This window comes from Melospiza melodia, chromosome 4 (assembly GCF_035770615.1).
Source record: "Melospiza melodia melodia isolate bMelMel2 chromosome 4, bMelMel2.pri, whole genome shotgun sequence".
Taxonomy (NCBI): Eukaryota; Metazoa; Chordata; class Aves; order Passeriformes; family Passerellidae; genus Melospiza; species Melospiza melodia.
In genome coordinates this window covers 89,834,186-89,854,167 of record NC_086197.1, presented here as the reverse complement: position 1 = coordinate 89,854,167, position 19,982 = coordinate 89,834,186, and the positions used below count along the sequence as shown (strand labels likewise).

Genomic DNA, 19,982 nt, shown 5'->3' with positions numbered 1-19,982 from the left:
CAAGTATTCATTTTGTAAATACCTGGAGGGAAGTAACAAACAGCAATCAGCATGGATTTGTTGGAACTATCTAGTACCCTGTAACAAGAGATTAAAATTTGTGGATAAAAGAAAAGGAGCAGATGCCCTACATTTTCATTTTAAGAAATGAAATTCTGAATACTGTCTTACAAGAGTCCCCTATAAATAAGCTAGGGAACATCAAGCAGTATTTATATGTAAGTTGCATGAGATAGAGTTGCACAGCTGTGTGGATAAGGTAAACCCCAAGCAGCTACTTCTGTTTCACTCATGTATTCCACAAGAGTTTATTTTAGAAACTAATATGTTTTTTCAGCAGTAATCTGGATTATGTTTTAGACAATATGCTTATTAAATTTGCAGTTGTCACAAAGCTGAGAATGAGTTGGAAGGATGCCAGAGAACAGGATTAGAATTGAAAATGATCTTGAAATGGCTTTGAAAATAAAGGAGTATTTAGCAGGTCTAAGGGTATGGTGTTATACTTGGGCAGAATAGCCATAGACAGGCATAGGACAGATGGTTAAGCAGTAGGTTTTGAAAATTATATATGTCATAAATATTACACACATAGAAATAGCCAAGGTATTGAAGAAGGCATGGATGGATGAGAAAGACATGTAGCCTGTAAAATTTAAGGAGTAATTCATCTGATGTACTCAGTGCTCTGCTTGGTTCAAATACTGGGACCAGTTTGAGCAGCACATTTCAATAAGGATATAGCTAATTAGAGGGATTTCAGGGGTTGGCAATAAAGATGGTTAGAAAGCTAAAAAACAGGACTTGAAAGGAAAAAAAATGAAAAAACATCTTAGGAAGTAAAGGGTAGGTAGGAACAAAAAGTTTTCAAGTATGTGAAAAACCCCAGCAAAGCACCTTGAGCCAACCAACCAACCATCCAAAGAAACACACCCTAAACCACCTCAAACCTACACAGATGTAGGGAAAGATCTAATCTCTGCATCCTTTATAGACAGTTTAAATTACAAGAGAAAGAATTAATTTAGACATTGAAAAAACATTCCTGACCATTAGGTGAGATACTTAGAACAAGTTAGGTGAGAAATTGGTGAGTACATTAGCAGTCTTTCAAAACAGGGCAAGCATATCCAAAAATGACACAAAAGTGCATCAGCTTTGTTTCATCTGCAGTTTGGAGTTGAGTTGCTCTGGACCCTCTCAGCAGTTTTACATTACTGTGTATTATTGCTGTGCCACACAATGCATTCTCTGTTCTGTAAACCTTGTGAAACACTGCTGTAATTGGAATTAAGATTATGCTTTTTCTTTTATTTCAGTGTGTGCAGAAGCTTACAATCCTGACGAGGAAGAGGACGACGCAGAATCTAGGGTACTTCGTGCTTAGAGTCAAATACTTTTTCAATTCTCAGGCATTAAATTTAGGAGGAAAAATGTAACAGCTTTACAATTTCTTTCCAAAAACTTTGTTATTATAATATACTTTAGTAACCTTTTGGGAGTTTGTGTTAAAGGAACATTTAAAAATTCTCTGTAATAGTCACCCATGTAGGACTTGATATATTATTCTTAATTACCAAACCTGTGGTACATGGTTAAGGAAACATTTTTGTGCAATTATATTTACCCAGTGAGCACCTGCTTCTAAAAACTCTTATTTGGTGTCCTCATAATCTTGCAGTAGTTTCCTTTTTCAAAAGGCACTGTAAAATTGCCAAGATTTTTCAAGGTACAATGTGACAAATAATGAACTGTATTTATTTCTTTTATTTCTGTCACTACTTAGCTTTTAAGATGAAATAGCATGAGTTTCAAGAGAATTTTAATTGTTTGTATTCTGCCTAATTTTCAGGCTTGTAACACTGTCCAAAAGGTTACCCTATGGTATTACAGCTATACATAGCATATCTTGGGAAGATTATGAGTTCAACACCTTGATTGACACTCAGATAACCCAGACACTGGTAATTTAGTAAATTTCTGGCTCACTCAGATAGTGTCAAATCTGTTGTTTACTCTGTGAAACTTGTGATATAAATTTAACAGAGATACTATTTCACACAATATTCTTTGGGAAGTAGTCGTGGCAAATGGCTGAATGTAACAGTGGTGTTTTTTATAAAACATGCATGCCCCAAATACGATTGGAGATTGGTAGCAATAGTGTAGGTAAAGGTGTCCAGAATGGCTTGCAGAAATGAACTGGATTCCACAGGTGTAAAGATCTTGTGAGCTTAAATATAGCAGTGTTTCATTTACTGATTCTAGGGTGATTCCATTTTATCATTGAGTGTTTATTCAAATCCTGAAGGTTTTGAAACGAGAGAGTCATGAATCATGGCCAAATTATTGTGTAAAATGCTTAGTTGAATTAGCTCAGTCCTTCAGCTAGTGCTGCTGTATGATAATCACTCTAAGAGCTTTTGTGTTCTATTGCTCAGATTATTCACCCCAAAACAGATGATCAGAGGAACAGGCTGCAGGAGGCGTGCAAGGACATCCTTCTTTTTAAGAACCTGGACCCGGTAAGAAATTCTTGGTAATGAACATCATTTAGCAGTGCTGCTAAGAATTGTTTCTTTTGAGCTTTGGAACAGAAATGTACAGATTTGACTTCTGTAACCTCTTCAGTATGCTTTCTTGACCATTTAATAAATTCCAGAAATGCCATTTTTTAGAACTGATACATCACATATAGAGACTTTTGTTTACCTCCACAAGTGATAATATTGAAATATGAATAAGTTCATTCATTAAAATGGATACATTAATCATGTTAATTATTGTATTCTCTTATTTTAAATCTTCCTGTACACTGATGTCTGTAAACACATCAGTTAACTGGAATGTGTAAGTTTTTTTCTGTTAGTTACTTTTTAGCATCAAAAGGTGCTGAGTGCTCCATCAAAACAGAAAATTACCCCCAAAGCCTTCAGTTTAGCTATGGATGTAATTGAACAAGTGAATTATGAAATAGAGGGAAAGAGAAAGGTAGCAGTGATGTGTTTACATTATTATTTTGCATAATGTAGATACCATAAAAAAGCTTCAGGTAATTTTCTTCCACGCAAATAATTTCTTTCTGTTTTGTGTAAAAACAACCATGAGCTTTTAAGAAAGCCTAAATGTACTGAATGAATGATCTGGATCAGACAAAGGTGATAATGCTACCAAAGAAGCACACAGGATTGTTTTAGGGAAAAGGTGAGTATATCAATCAAAACTTGCATACTGAGGTTAGGATGACTCACAGCATCCCAAATGCTTTCTCAAGAGATTTGTTTCAGTGCTGTCAAGGGAGGGAGCATGGGGGAAAGAGAAACAATTATGTAGATTTTTAAGTATGAGAAGAGAAAGTTTAAAATTTGATTCAAGAGGGAGCTAATGGAAGGACCAGCCTGCAGCTCTGTTTGGAAGTGAGGTGCTATTACAGAAAATGCACATTAATTTGTGCTGCAGGCTTCCAGCTCCTGCTTCTGTCTGCACAAAGGCTGAACCCTGAACCTGGGTTCTGTTCCCCTAGAGGCCCTGAGGAGCAGTGACCACAAAGCCCCAGCTCAGCAGAAGCCTGGAGTTACTGTTATGGAAGGGCATCAGGTCTCCACATGGGTGCTCATTCATGTGCATTCTTGGGACAGTGGGATCCTGGCACAGAAGGTTTCTTCACTCCCTCTTGCTGTCTGGTTAACAGGTGGTTAATCAGCTGTTCCACTGTACTTGTTCAAGCTAAAGCCATGCACTCATCTTCCCTTCTGCTCCTCAGTTATTCTTAATAGCTTCAGGGAATCAAAGTCATTTGTGGGCATCTGGACATGAAACTGCTTTATTATATATTTTCCTTATTGTTGGTGTGTCCTGGCTTCCATTTGGCTGGACCATCATTACATTAGCCTGCCAGTGGCATTTTGGCAGAGCCCTCTTGGTTAAGCTCTGAGCATTTCTCTCTCTTACGAGCCCTGCAACACAATGGATTATTGTGTGCTCCTAGAACCTGCTGTGGTGTTAACAGTGCTTACAGCATCAACCCTCTGGATGGGATCTGCTTTGCATTACAGCAGGAGCTAGAGCTTCTGTCTCAATGGTCGTCAGCCCCCTGCTCTGTGGGCTACATTGTAATGTTGTGTAGACATAGAGCACTAAACTGCTCCAGTGTGGGCACCTGATGGACTTTTCCCAAGGATTAATTCTTCCAAGGAATACTGAGGGATTATTTCCTCTGTTTATGAAGCTCTTCTCAGGACTGTGCTTGCTGTCTTGATACTGATGTTTTGAACTATTTTTTAAAATTCTTCTTTTGAATCAGTTCCTTGTATTAGCTAATAGTTCCCACAGTCTGTTCCAGGTGTTTAGCAGAAGGCTTCTCATCTGAGTTCTCCCTTTGAGGTGTGCGATCCAAAGCCTTGATATGTGCTCGAGGGATCTCCCAAGTCTTGTTCACCTCCTTTTGCTCAGATTGTCCTGTGGATTAAGAACACTTCCTCCTGCTTGAAATCCTTTAAGGCAGCATTCTGGAAAGCTGAATAAGATAATTTCTGTAAAAGAGTTTTCCATTAAAATAATTTTACTCATAAAAATGCTGGAAAACTACTGAGCTCTGAAGGGAGCAAAGATATTAAAATGTAGCCTTCTTAAGTCTGGCTTGTTCCTTTTTGGAGCCAGGATCTGTAGTCCCTGGGGAACTTCTCCCACTCCTCCTTCTTGTTCTGCTTCTGAGCAGCGACTCAAGGGCTCTGCCACTGTAGCTGCAGTAATTAAATATTCCTGTGCCAGCTCTTCCTCACCTCTGCATCTCCATGAGAGATGCTGCAGTTTACAGAGTGGTGTATTAGCAAAAACCTCATTCATCTTGAAGAGAGATAATATCTTCTGCTGCTAAAGCTCAAGTCTCTGGAACAAAAGTTAAGCTTTGTATTGATAGCATCTCCTGCTACCACTGTTGTGGGTTTTGGTTGTTTTTTCCCCTGTATTGAACTTCAGCTTCTTTCTGCTGTGTTTCATGTACGAAAGTCACTATTTCAGAGGTCACTTAGAGGGGAACAGATGTAAAAGGCTTAATGGCTTTTCCCTGATGGCCTTTTAGAGGGTGTCAAATACCATTTTCAAATACAGAACAACATGTCTTGTCACACAGTAACATGTCACACAATGTCTTACAATGTGATCAGAATTGCATTCAGTACATGATGCTCAGTGAAGGCCCCTTTTCTTAACACTTTACCCACCTTCACACACTGTATTTTAATTGGAATGGAAAGATAAGATAAGGCTATCACTAAAGCCAAAGGAGAAGTTGCAGTAGTTGGGAGTGACTTAAAGTTCTCTGCTCAGCGTGTTAATTATAGAGGCCATTTGAAATTACAAAAGCCATCACATAAAATAAAAACCCAGCAGAACCAATTTAATGTAGGGCTAAATGAGAGAGGAGAACCTTCAGCCTTTGAGACAACTTTAGGACTTGCTATACATACACAACACTGTCTTGAGCCCTCGTTTAACTATAGTAGTTTTTGAATAACAGATAGGTAAATTTGCACACACATATATGTATATATGTATCAATATTTCACATATTGTCTGTGATTAAAAATATAATAATGTAAAGAAACACCAGTTCTCATACATTTCCCTGAGCAACATTCCTATGTTTTAAAGGCCAACTCTTAGAGTCTAAATTCTGTGAAGTTACTCGAATTTTATGGAAACTTTCTTTAATTTTGTACATGGATGAGGATGTGAATGGCCAGTGAATGTGAGTTCAGCAATGTGTTCCTTAGTTAACTCCCTTAAATAAAAAGTACTTTCAAAGAATTGATCTTGTAGCAATTTTTTGCCTTTCTGAGGGCTTAATCATTTGCCATCAGTTGCTGTCACTCAGTATCAGTTTTTCATAGTGTGTTACAGTTTTGGAAAAATCACTTCAAGAGAAGAATATGAATTGAAACATGCTTTTGCAACAAGATCAGGGAAGGAGCTTTTGCAGAGGTACTTGGTTACTTTTTAGAGGACCAGATCAGGAAAGAATCAGGAGACAAGTCTATTCAGATGTTTGTTTTCTTTTTCCTTTGCTATATTAGATTTTCTCATTCCTCTTCTAAAGTAACTCTTCCTGTTCATCTTCCCAGCAAAACCTCTTCCTCTTAGAGTGTTGTTTATTGTCCTGCTCAGTTGCCTGCCTCCCTGTTGCCAGACACCATGATAATGCTGTTTGCTCCCAGGATTGCCATGGTGTGCCAGGCTGGTTACTCTGCCCGCTCCCTCCGTGGCGCTCCAGGTGCTGCAGGTTGCCACAGTGGCTCTGAAGCTGCTCTTTCCCTTCCACTTTCACTTTGTGTAACCCAGCAAGGAGAGAACAAGATGATGACCAAATGTCTTCAGCCCTTACAGAGAGCAAGCCTGGAGCTGCTGTCACTGAAATTTCTCTCTGTTCACCCTAACAACTGTTTTATCACCAGGAAGAATAGCAGCAGCAGCAGCTCATCTACTGGCCAAGGAAGCCTTCTACATTTTTTACAATACAATTCAGAGTTGTTCTTTTGGTTTTGTCTTTTACAAGGAAAATGTGCTGGGCTGATTAACAACAGGCTATTTGGTTTGGAAATTACAGCCTACAGGGCAGCAGTTAAAAACCTGATGAACCTTTTATCAGAGCAAGAGGCTGGCTCAAGGGGCTGATACCATCAAAGCTGAGCTGTGTCCTTGCACTTACAGTCTGAATCCTTTCTTTGCCAAAAATTCACAAGCAGTGTTAGAGCATCTATTCTCTTTCAGAGAAGTTTCATATTGGAGAGCTTTGCCCTGCTAATGCTTGTACAGAATATATAAAATAGGTCTTGACCCTTTTCTAAAAAGTAATAAATTATACATACTGTTCACAAATATGCAAAAGCAATTTCTGGGCATATTGCCACTTATGTACCTGGAGAATTAGTGTAAGACAGCACAAATATTGATTAATCACTTAGAATTTATTAACTTGAAGGAAGATGAAAGAGAACATAATGTAACTGTTTTATGAATAGTGGAACCTTATGCTTAAGGTCAAATCATTCCTTGAAACCACTAACAGAAGATTCTCATGCTGCTGTCAGGTTCTTAAGAATTTTGGGGACGAATTGAAACTACAGATTTTGGAGCAATTAATGGAAATATACATTTCCCTCTCCCTCATACATACATACATACATACATGTATGTGTGTGTGTGTGTGTGTGTGTGTCTATACAAACACATACACACATATACACATTTATAGGTATATCAACTGTGTGTATAATATATGTAACTGAGCCCAGAATGCTTGAACATATTAATACTCATAGAAGACACACAGGTGGTGACACTGAGGTGCCCTTGCAGAGAAGGGCAGTGGAGCTGGGGCAGGGTCTGGAGCACAGTTCCTGTGAGGAGCAGCTGAGGGAGCTGGGGGTGTTCAGACTGGAGAAAAGGGGGCTCTGGGGGGACCTTGTTGTCACTCTTGCACTGCCTGACAGGAGGCTTGGAGCACGTGGGTGTTGGTCTCTTCCCCCAGGTAGCAGGACCAGAGGAAATGGCCTCAAATTGACCTAAGGCAAATTGACCTAAGGGAGGTTCAGATTGGATATTAGGAAAAATTTCTTCACTGAAAGTGCTGTCAAGCATTGGAAGAGGCTGCTCAGGAAAATGTTTGGGTCACCATCCCTGGAGGTATTGAAAAGATGTGCAGATGTGGCACTTGGGGTAGTTACAAAGGATGAAATGTTTTACTGAGCCTGACTGGTGGGCACGTGCATGATATTTGAGAGGCAGAGTACTAATTTAGCATGTAACTGTGTGGATGAAGGTTAAGGTGTATTCTCAAGGAAAAACTATTGCTTAAAAATATTGATTGTACATTGAAATACAGATTAGAGTCTTTGATTGTGAAGAAATGAATGCCTTTTCATTAGTTTACAAGTGGATATAACACAAGGGAATTAAATATTTTGAACTGGATCAATATTGCCGGTAACATTTTTGTCAGAGTTCCCCTGGAGTATATGGGCATGGTTTTGTTTTGAAAAACAAATGTGGAGAGGTGTAGACATGTATTCTGTAATTTATCTTCCTCTACAAGGTTCAGAGTTGTTGATTTAAGAAGTCCTTTTCTTCCCATGGCTTCCTTGCCTGTGTTTTGCTGACATTTTCTACCTCTCTCCCCCTCCCCACACACAGCCCCCTTCCTTTTCTGGGTTTGTCATTGATGAGTTAATATCATATTGAATATTAAATTGTTGATATTTCAAATTGCACAAAGTGAGGACAAGGTGGGCAGCAGGATGCCATTTCAGCTGGGGATCATTTTATGAACTCAGGGACCACAGAAAAACTGTGAATTTGCTTTGTTCACATGATAATATTCTAATGTTTTTAGAAGTCATATGAGCCAGGGAACTACAGGCCAGTCACAAAAACCCCCTTCATCCTGAGTCCATTTTACATGTATTTTTGAAGGCAGAACTGCTTTAAGGAAGAAGAGCATTTAGACTGCACCACTTTACAAAATATAGAATTAATTCTGTTTATGAAACAGATCTGCTTTTTAATTCTAAAATTACTTATCTTTATCTTTTCAAAATAACAACAGAGGATGCCAGTAAATTGAGCCTCAGTCTGGCAGAGATTTCAGAGGATTCACACAGAGCAAACTGGTCAAGCAAGTTATGTAATTCTCATGGTAAAAGCAAAAACCATGTTCCTGGTTTGGTTATTGCAATCCACTTTGTCTTAATTTAAAGTGGAAAATTTTTGAAAAAGGACCACTTGTCTTTAAGTTAGTTGCAGTTTATTTAGGAAATTAAAATAAATGTGCAATGCTTCAGCAATTAATAGACTGCTCTCAGATGTATTAAATATCTTAAAGTATTTGAAACATTTTTAAAAGGGAATTGGATTTGTGAATTCTACTCTGTTGCATTAAAAAACTAGATTTGCATACTGGAAAAGTTGTGGTTTGGTGAGCTTCATTCATGGTTATAATCTGAAAATTTTTTAACCAGAAATCCAAGGTGAAACTCACTGAATAAAGATTTTAATGATATGTATGACTCCTCCATTACAGAAGATATATCTTTTTGGTTTAATCTTTTTTCCCAACAAATCTTGAAAGTACTTTAAGTTCTGGGGTTTGATGCACACATAATACATTTTTCTTGCATGCACCTAGATGATGACATGGCCTCCAGCTCCCACGCAGTGGGGAGCATTCTGTGTGTTCTCACTTGTTCTCAAAAGGCAGACCAGGACTGTTGGCTGGGGAGCCACTTTGCCAATTCAGATGCAAAGCCAGAGGAAGGGAAGGTGCTGCTTGTTAGGTCAGTTTTAGCTGATGTTAGGTCAGTTTTGCAGATTCTGTAGGAATTTCTTTTTGTTTACACAGAGAGGACTGAAAAGAATGAAGTAATATTACCTATTCATTCAAGCATGGAAGTTTTTAAAAGGCAACTCCTGTACATAATTTTCAGTCTCTTCCAATGGCACCCACTCACACTTTTCTTTCTCTGAAATGAGCTATAACACATTCACTGATATCTGAAATGATCCATCTGTTTTCAAACACATACCTGTCTGTACTAACAAAGGTTCTAAGCAGAGGCACAATCAAATGATTCTTTGCTGGCCTAGGAGGGCTGCAGGATCTCTCCCTGTGCTTTACCATGATCTAAGGATGGATACTGCCATTCTGTTGTTCTTCGTGCCCACACACAGCCAACTCTGTGAAGGAAAACTTGTATTTAGCTTCTATTTTTCAAAAAGGCTTGGATAACATGGTACTGCTGGTATTTTTAAAAGCTTTCAGTAAGTAAAAAATTCAGCAGCATAAGGATGGAATTCATTGCAACTAATTTATCTGTCTAAAAGCAGTGTGTAACTGGGAGTTACAGCGGATCTCTCCGTCATCAGAGCAAAGAAAGGGAAATCTCTAGAGAATGATTCTGAGCTATCTTGCATGGTTATCTCTGTCCATGGGCTGCAGGAGGACTCTGAAGGACTGACTTTGGTGCTCTTTGGAAAGGCAAATGCCATCCATCTTTCAGTGGCTGGAAATGCTGTGAATGGAACCATTGCAAAATGCATATCCAGAGGCTTTTTTTAGCACGATTTTCACTAGATCTGCTTGTTCCAGTATGATACATGCTTAATAAGTTTCAAGAAGTAGAGTATAGACTTTTAGGCATATTGCAGGATAAACCAAAAATAAAATTTAAAATTTTAAGTTAACTTCTTAGGATTCTTAATCCACAATGAGCTGTGGGTTTTTTAGTTGTGAATAGTCAAATTTACATCAAATAAGACAAATTAAGTAATTAATGGGTGGGGTATTTTTGTTATTATACAGTCGTAATTAAAATGATCACATTTTGTTAGTCTGTTAGCATTTCTCTGTCAACAAAGTGGTTTTGTAGTGTAAATTCCTGCTTTCCAAAGAATCCAGCATTTACTTACTCAGCCAAAGCACTAAAAACCTTTATGGCTACATCTGGCCCAACATTTTGCAGGCATTGTATAACATAGATGTTCAAAATACTTCACAATCATTTTGAAACTAAATTCTCTAAGGAAGTTCTAAGGACAAAATCAGGTAAGGGCATGATTTAGAATAATGAATACAGGAGTTTTTTTGCAAGGCTATAACATTGCTCAGTTGGGAAGGGTGAAATTCTAGTTTTGGATGGTCATGAGCAATTTATATTGCAAAGGAGATCTCTTTTATCACTTGCAGTGACAAGTGGGAGGCTGTGCTCTGAACACTGGAAAAGCTAACACTGAATACTAAATAGAACTGTCTTTCTCTTATTGATCCACCCATTTCTGTAGCACGAATATTTTCCACCATTAACATCTTTTATCTGCATATTGGGAAGCTGGCCAGTTAGTTAATTCAAAGAGTAAAATTGTAGGAGCAGATGATAATTTCTTGTCTTTGTGTTATTTTAAACAGGAACAGATGTCTCAGGTGTTAGATGCAATGTTTGAAAAGATGGTTGAAGGAGGGGAACACGTAATTGATCAAGGGGATGATGGTGACAACTTCTACGTCATTGACAGGTGAATTGCTGTGTCTTATTATAGCACAAAGTACTTTGCAAAAGTCCATTGAGAACAGTCTGTATTCTGTGAACTTGTATTTAACACTGACATTCCAGCTTTTCTCTCGGTGTTCAGTGACAGGACTCATGGGAATGGTTCAAAGCTGTGCCAGGAGAGGCTCAGGTTTGACATTAGGAACCTTTTCTTTACCTGAGTGGTCAAGCACTGGAAGAGGCTTCCTGGAGGTTGATGTCCAAAGTGTTTAAGGGGCATTGGGACCATTCTATTACGAAAATTCTTTCACTTTTGAGCAGCCCTGAAGTGGTCAGGTTGGTGAACAAAACAATTGTTTTAGGTCCCTTCTAACTGAAATATTAAATAGACTACAATAAAAGTGTGCCCAGATTCTGTGCTGGAAAGACAATATTTTTCAGCCTTGTGAGGTTACAGTTTGTCATCTCTTGTCCAAAAGGCTGCAGGGATATACAATATTCTGTCAGCCTTGTGGTTTTTAGGTGTAGGTATTACCTCTGTGTCCCTTATCAATGAAATAACTGCACAAATTTTTGCTTTACATTCACATGATTTATCAATGCACACCATAAAAATATTCAGCACAGAGGAAAATGATGGCTCAGCATCAATGGGCTTGGCAAATTTGTGTTTTACAAGATATCAGATTTTACTGCATTTCCAAAGCAAAAAAATAAAAAAAAAGTTATTAAATTAATGATGGAGAGAAGAAATGCACAATATATTAGAAAAATGCATATATTTATTTCATTATTTTACATTGCTTTTCAGATACGTTCCTTCTGTTTCCTGCATCTCAGTTGTTTCATTAGAAATTACTACTTTTAAATATTTAAAACAATAAATAACTTGTATCATTATTTCAGTGCTCCTATCATAGCAATTTTTGCAAAGACTTGACATTTGTATCTAGTGTGGTTAAAATGAAATTAAGAAACAGATTCTAAGTAAGATTTTAATTTTTAATAAGCTCTGGTAATACATAGATCACTGTACATCCATTCTATTTTAAGCTGAGTTAATGTAAAAACTAATAACCCTATGCTTCCCTTTAAAGAGAGACCACTTTTGTTATTTATAGAAGCCATTGAGATGTCTTTACAAGGTGATTAACACCATTTAAGCAAGCAAATACGTATTTCAAATGCTTTATCTTTGGAATTCATGGTATAAAAAATATAGTGAGAGGCTGCTTAGCAAAGGCCAGGGTTGGTTTCTACTCACTGTGCTTTTATATTTTATTAACAGAGGTACATATGATATTTATGTAAAATGTGATGGTGTTGGGAGGTGTGTTGGCACCTATGATAACCGAGGATGTTTTGGTGAGTTGGCCTTAATGTACAATACACCCAGAGCAGCTACAATTATAGCTACCTCTCCTGGTTCCATCTGGGGTTTGGTAAGTAGAGTACTTCTTTTAAGCTATTTTTAAAAAATATGTATTTTGTATAGATTTTACCGGCATGCTGTAGCAGCATTAAAAAAAAAAACACCTTATAATTTCAGAAAGTTAAATTCTAGAAATCCCAACATGATGCTATCATTTTCCAGAATCCACAGATGAAAATCTGAGGTTTAATAAAACATTGGTTTTTTTTAAAAATGGTTTTCTTTTATTTTAATTGCAATTTCCCAAATTGAAAACCACTGATGATTACATATTAATTTTTCCCCCATGCCTTGATTGGAATGCCTTTGTTCCCAGAGTAAAATTCCAATATGAGGTTATTTACTAGTCTTATACTACCTGGATTTTTGACAAGAGTAATTGAGTTTACCCTAAAAGTAAGCTGAGATGGCCATCATCTTCAAGATGTACATATTGATCTAATGACTGATCCCAGGACTGAAATGAAATGTGGTTATTCACCAGCTCCATCCATGTGACTTCTGGTGTTGTTTAGGACACTGTAAGAATGGCTTTAAATGAAATTGGGTTGTGTTGGCCATGAGTGCCCCTGTGGCAGTGAAGGCTTGCAGTGCATTTTCCCTCTGCTGGTCACCAGGGCAGAGCCACACAAAGTCTAGAGAAGAAAACACCTTAAGTGTAGTTTTTCCATCTGTCTGGTTCACTTTCATGGCCAAATCTTAAGGAATGTCCAGTTGGCTGTTCAGGGCAGCAGCGAGCCTGGTCTGCTGAAACAGCAAAAGTGGACTGTGACCTAAGACCCAGACTCATGTATTTTGCTTTTTACAAAACCCTAAAACCTCTTTGAGTACATATCAATTTGTATGGGATCTCAGGGTAATGAATAAACTTTGTAAATTAAACATTTCAATACTGAGGATTTCTTAAATATCCTGAATTAGCCACTCAGTGTTCACTGCTGCAGACTCTGAGCTGAGTATGTACCGTGCAGGGATTTTCATTCTCAGGTTAATTTAGGAGCTCCTGATTGACCTCTAGAGGAATCTTTCCCAACTGGCAGCAGGGAGAGAGCAGCCAGCTACACTGAGTGCCTAAAACTGGGTCATTTGGTCATATACAGCCAGATATAAAGTATTTTCTAGCATGTATTTTCTAGCACGTATTTTCTAGCACGTATTTTAATTAACTCTCTTTTTCTCTTTGTTGTTACAGGATAGGGTAACATTCCGGAGAATCATTGTAAAAAATAATGCCAAAAAGAGAAGAATGTATGAAAGTTTTATTGAGTCATTGCCATTCCTTAAATCTTTAGAAGTAAGATTTCTATTGCATTATTTTAATAGCTGTATCAGATGTACCTGATAAGATTCTGCTCTTGAAGACTTTAAATTTGGCAAAGTGTCTCCACAATAGAAGTTTGTATACTTTTGTTTCAGAGAAATACTACATTTTAAATTTATTTCAATTTAGAATGAATTATTATTGTTCATATTGTGTTTTAAAATGCAACTTATCTTTCAGTTTCCCAAAGCTTAGTTTTACTAGATATTAGCCAACAAAATTAAACAATGACTTGGGGAATTTAAAAGTATTTTTATTTATCAGCTATATTTTTACATATATTTTTACATGCATGCTTTTCTGAACATAATTTTTGAAGGCTTCTAACAAAAATGGAAGTTTATCATAATGTAATATACCCTCTGGAACACTATTCAGCAGGGGTTTTTTAATGGCAATCAAAACAGGAAAATAAAGATACACTATTCTGTGCAAAGATTCACAGAAATATGAAAGGGTTTTCTAAATATATGCTATCATAATGTTAACCAAATATTTCTTACATTTTCTTTTTTTTTAAATGAAGGTATCTGAGCGTTTAAAAGTGGTTGATGTGATTGGTACCAAAGTGTACAAAGATGGAGAACAAATCATTGCTCAGGTACAGTTTCTTCCTAGTTTTAGTTTTTCTTTCATAATAGATAACAGTAATCATGTTATTTATAGACAATGCATACTTTTAAACCCTATTTTTCTTTTTCACATAAACAAAACCAATGGATCTTAAATGTAAGAGGTGGTTATTTGGTTTCAAAAGCTCACTTTTCACTTATGATATTTTCAAGAACAACCCTCTTTGTTGGTATAAATAAAAGAGTCAACATTTTTAGTACATTTTTAGAAATTCAAACTTGACAAGTGTGCTTCCAAGGAGGAGCACTAAAGACTCACTTTGGTCTTGTTAAAATATGGTCAACTTTTCAAGAAGGCAAAAGTTAAACTCTTCAGGATAGGCAACTGTGATTGTCTTGCCCCATGATAATTAGTGAATATCACATAGCCCCTGGAGGCTTTTTATCCTGCAACTTGCTAAGAGAAATAATTTGGGAGGAACACAGAAGTGGATAAATGGTAGTAAGGATCCTAAAAGTCTTCCACAACATTGGTTTTCTCTGCATTTTGTGTGAGGCACAGTCAGCTATGTCTTTTCATGAAAAGGCCTTGCTGTTGCTTCTGTATAGATGTTTTGATTGTTATGTGTCCAGAGTATGGTTTTCAAATTAAAAGTGGTTTCTTTTGCCACAGGTATCAAAAAGAGGAGCTTCAAGGCCCTGGTTGCAAATATTTTAATCTTGCCATGAAACTAAAAGGGAAATTTTACACTTTTTTTATTCACTTTCTTTTTATCTTGTGCAGGGTGACTTGGCTGATTCTTTCTTTATTGTGGAATCTGGAGAAGTAAGGATTATAATGGCAAGGAAGGTAAACATCCCTAAAACAAAAACCTTTTTTTTTTTACCATTGTCACTAACTTTGCTTATGTAATCCTGAGTTTGGCAAATCTCTTCTCTAATACTCTTTTTTCTCTCTCTTTCTTTCCATGATATTTCAGGGTAAGCAAGATCTAGAAGAGAATGGAGCAGTAGAAATAGCTCGATGCTCAAGAGGACAGTATTTTGGAGAACTTGCTCTTGTAACTAACAAACCCCGAGCTGCTTCTGCCTTTGCTCTTGGCACTGTCAAATGTTTAGGTATTAGTCAATACCATTTTATATCTAATATAAAATGATATTTAATCTATTTGGTTGTTTCTATTGTCACTCTGTCTTTCCCCAGAATATAAGATTTAAGGCTGTTTCAGTAATCACCTATTATTGTCCATTACTATTTGCATTATTTATCTGCAAAAATCACTTACAATTGATAAATACTATTACCACAATTTATCCAATATTTCTCTAACTGTATGGAAGTAAAAATTCTTTTAGGACAGTACAAAATATTGCTGCAAACTACTTATAGACATCAGATAAATGTCTAATACTCTGCAGAAAGGTGAGGCGTTTCTTTTCTCAGTAGACTGACTCATCTAAGAAATAATTCCGTTAAAAATCATGGGCCTTTTTATCCCCATGACTTAAGCTCTTAAAAAATTCTTTTGTCTTCACTAGCTGTTAATGTAGTCATCCCATCACACTGTAGTCTCAGGCAGAGGAAGAGTGAAGACTGTAGGAGTTGTGCTCATAGACAACCCTTCACATGCATTGCTTTTCATGGTCTGATGTTAAGCTCCTAACTATCAGAAAACTGCAAATATCTAATATAAAATGATATTTAATCTATTTGTTTGTTTCTATTGTGACTCTGATGTTAAGCTCCTAACTATAGGAAAACTGCAAATTGCAAAGATAGATTTGGCATTCCTGCATAATGATTTGATAACCGAGCCAATAACCAAAAAAGTTTCTCTAATTTTTAAAATTCCTAATTCGAAACACACAGAGATCATCAGGCAATAGAGATCAAAAATATGATATATGGGAAAGAATAACAGGCAGTGGTCAGGAAGAGTGTTATTATCCATTATGGCTGAATAACAAAGCACTGGCACTTCCCAAACAGCAGAGATCTTGAACATTTCTCAGGAGACAAGAGATTACTGGCCAGCAGGTTGAAAGTATATGAAGTTTCCTCCCTGGCCTATTGGCTGGAACTGTAGAGGATCACGTTATGTGATCAGATAAAGAAAATATTCTGGTTGGCTGTGCACTGAGGTTGTGTGTGAATTACAGTCTTCAACTTTTTGCACATTTGCAGGAAAGTGAAAATAAGTATTCATTACCATTTCCACTTTGGGTGGAAGCAAGTAAAAAGAGCAAGGAAATAGACTGTTAGAGCCCAGATACCGCCAACAACAACACTTAATGTTGTGGCTTTTTGAAATATTATGGGTCTTAAAACTTTATTTTGTGGAGGAATCCAGGCCCCTTCAGACAAGCTCTCAGGTAGTATATATCTTAATATGAAAATATTTTCAAACTAAGGAACAGAACAAGTTTATTTTTGAAGTTTCAAGACAGCAGTGTGTTGGCTGATCTTGGTTTTGCTAAGGTAAGCAGTTCCCTCCTGTGTGAACAATGCATATGCCTCAGTATTATCTGTTTTGATTTTAAATGTTATACTGGAATATTATATATTACCATGAGTGTCTGTTACTGATGAGCACATAATATTCTTTCTCTTTCTCTCCCTTTTTATCTTAGTTATGGATGTTCAGGCATTCGAAAGGCTTTTGGGACCTTGTATGGAAATTCTGAAAAGAAACATTGCAAACTATGAAGAGCAGCTAGTTGCTCTGTTTGGAACAAATATGGACATTGCTGACACCAGTGCATGAACTAAACATTGGAGCAACAAGATCTGTTATGAGAATATAGCACAGTAGTGGTTAGTCCACTGAAAAATTGTCTCTCTTCCTATAGATGCCAAGCATTTTCTGTGATTTTAAGAATGGGATTGGGGTTTTTTGGTTTGGTTTGCTTTTGGTTGGGTGGTTCTTTTGTTTTTGTTTGTTTTGTTGTTTTTTTTTATTAATTATGACAGTGGAAATACTAGTAAAGAAAACAGCAATTCAATAAATTGAGGTCTTGATTTTTAAAAGTGCTCAGTACTTATGGTTCCATCTGATATAAGGACAGCCTGTGGTAGCACAGCACCTTTGAAAATCAAGTCCTTTAACACAGCATTTCCTTAAAGAATAGATTTTTTTAAAAACCCCACATGTGATGAACTTGTTAAAACAACTTCTGTTCTTCTAAAAGGTTACATCTTTTCTGGAAAGACTGTTAGTTCGAATGTGATATGTTGAAAGTATTAGTGCACACAAAGTGTTTATATGTATTACTACAGAAGATATACAGTAGATATTACTTTTTGACTATTACAGTTGTCATGATTTTATGTTGCATTTATCACAGATGTAGTGAATCACAAGGTTAATCATAAGATAAAGCATGACAATGCGTTTTGTGTAACGCTCATGACCCAAATCTGGTTTTTTAACATTTTGTAATTGTTTTAAAGTCCTCTTTGTTTAATATGTCATGTTTCAGCACGACATTGTAATATCTTATGCAATTTAGAGGACTTGCATATTTTTGCAATAAACTGCATTTTTTATTAGTTATATGAATTCTGTACATGAGTGAGGACAGCTGACAACCTAAATGCTTTTAAAGCAAAGGCATGGGTCATTGTCATGTTCTACCTAATCATACATAACCTATATTGTTTTCCTTCTCCCTTGTTTTATATTTATGCATTTTGTCTTCTCTATTTATGCTTGTTCTCTAGTTAATTTTTTTTAGAGCTCACCTTTTTTATTGTTAAATCTGTTTCAAGTGAAATGATCTCTGTATATCTCTCTTCCTGCAGTCTAATCTTAGCTATCAAAGGTCAGAGTCAATTACTGAAGTGATTGATATCAAAAGCCATGCTAAACTAAGCTTGTCCTTGAAAATCCTTAACAGGAAGTGCAAAAGTATTTTTAATTTGAAAGATCAGTACTTCCAAAGCTTTGCACACACGTGTCATTATTAAAGCTAACATGTCTTGCTTTCAAAAACCTGCAGGTCATCATGAAATAATGTGTTCAGCCATATTAGCATGGGATACCTTCTGAGACTGAGGAGAGAGAATATCTTAATCATGAGCACAGGGCTCATTGCCTGCGAGGGTCTGTGACTGGAAATTTCAGGCACAGCCCAGTTTCAGTCCTGCTTACTGACCTGTCTGTTGGTGTTCATGGACAGCCAGTGTGTGCTGGTGATGGGCAGCTCTGCCAAAATGACACTGCAAGAGTGGTAGGAAGGCTGCTTCTGCCCTGATTCAAACACCTGAATTATGCCATCTTTCCTTCTTAGATAATGACTTTTCTAATGCCACATATTTGTGTATGTTGATGTAATCATTATGCTACAGTTAGTGATATGTTCTGACAATTAATATAATCATAAATGTATATGAAATTATGATTATATAATATGATAACAATATATAATTTATATCATATAGTATGGTATAAATTATAAATCAGATTTCTAAAAAAATACAATCTGAACAAAATTTACAAATGTAATTTTTTTTTTTACTTAGAAACCTGGTATGAATAATTGCACATATGATAACTTGCCTTTGTACTTTTGATTTATGGGAAAAAGAGAAGCCTGTTATACTAGAAGGAAATATCAGGTAACCAAGATCTACACTCTTGTCATTCTGTATGCTTAATCTCTAAAAGCTACCTATATTTTGCACTGGCTTGATGTGACTAAGAAAAATGCTAAAAATTACTTGTATGGCAGTAAACTACAATCAAGGCCATAAATGCCAGTCATGATATTTTCAATATTGTTGGTTATATTTAAAGTTTCCTTACAATAAACAACACTTTTATATATAAAAATCTATGTTTGTTGATATTCTTGTTGTCTTTTAATTCTATTACCATAAAGTTACAAGTGACCTATTTATGCTCATTTATTAAAAAAAATCATAATTATTAACACTTTCATGCTGATTTTCATAAGTGACATTATGTGTATGCCCTGTCTACTTAGACAACATGTTGATGCAGTAATTGTCATAATTACTTTATTTGATGATTTGCTTGCAGTTTATAGCTGGGAAAAAGCTATGGAGTAACAAATTTAGGATAATCAGAGACTCTGGGTTTTCTGATTCCCAAAATACAGCTTCATGTTGCAGCAGTTTTATTGTGTTGCTCTTGGGCACTGGATGATTTCTGGAATTTTCTTTGTTGGTAAATTCAGGGGGGCTTAACCAACAGTAATGTTACCACTTTTAAAGTTTTATCCAAATCATTATATCCTTCATCTGTCAGCACTTGGGATTTCTCCTGGATCTCTTCATATGTACACTTCAAATGTGCCAGGCTTCATGTCAGAAATGTGGTGAGTGTTAATCCTAAGAATGAAATCATATCAAGTTACTGATTTTTTTACAGACCTTTCAATAAAAAGTAGACAATTCTAATAATTTTAAACAATGCTGTGTTAGGTTTACCTTATTAGACTGTGTCCATGCTTAAGCTACCTGATGCTTCTGTTTTTTAAGATTTTTATTGAGTTTGGTGAAAATATTGCCCACTTAGTGAAGAGAGAAAATCCTGTGAGAAATCCTGTATAAGAGGCATTCATGGGTTCATATGTTTCACTAACCAGAAGAGAAT

The 19,982-nt window shown here is 36.4% G+C and overlaps 1 protein-coding gene across 2 annotated transcripts in view; it reads left to right on the top strand.

The window, feature by feature from the left end:
• Positions 1-19,196, top strand: part of PRKAR2B (protein kinase cAMP-dependent type II regulatory subunit beta) — a 76,960-nt gene extending 57,764 nt beyond the window's left edge. Inside the window, exons 3-11 of one of the 2 annotated variants that reach the window (XM_063155503.1) lie at positions 1,320-1,372; positions 2,442-2,525; positions 10,958-11,064; positions 12,328-12,481; positions 13,664-13,765; positions 14,319-14,393; positions 15,149-15,214; positions 15,345-15,483; positions 16,996-19,196. In XM_063155503.1, coding sequence (XP_063011573.1) covers positions 1,320-1,372; positions 2,442-2,525; positions 10,958-11,064; positions 12,328-12,481; positions 13,664-13,765; positions 14,319-14,393; positions 15,149-15,214; positions 15,345-15,483; positions 16,996-17,129 — 914 coding nt within the window. In that variant the 3' untranslated portion in view covers positions 17,130-19,196. The remainder of the gene's footprint in view (positions 1-1,319; positions 1,373-2,441; positions 2,526-10,957; positions 11,065-12,327; positions 12,482-13,663; positions 13,766-14,318; positions 14,394-15,148; positions 15,215-15,344; positions 15,484-16,995) is intronic. The other variant, XM_063155504.1, reaches the window with a different exon arrangement.
• The last annotated feature ends 786 nt before the right edge of the window (positions 19,197-19,982 follow it).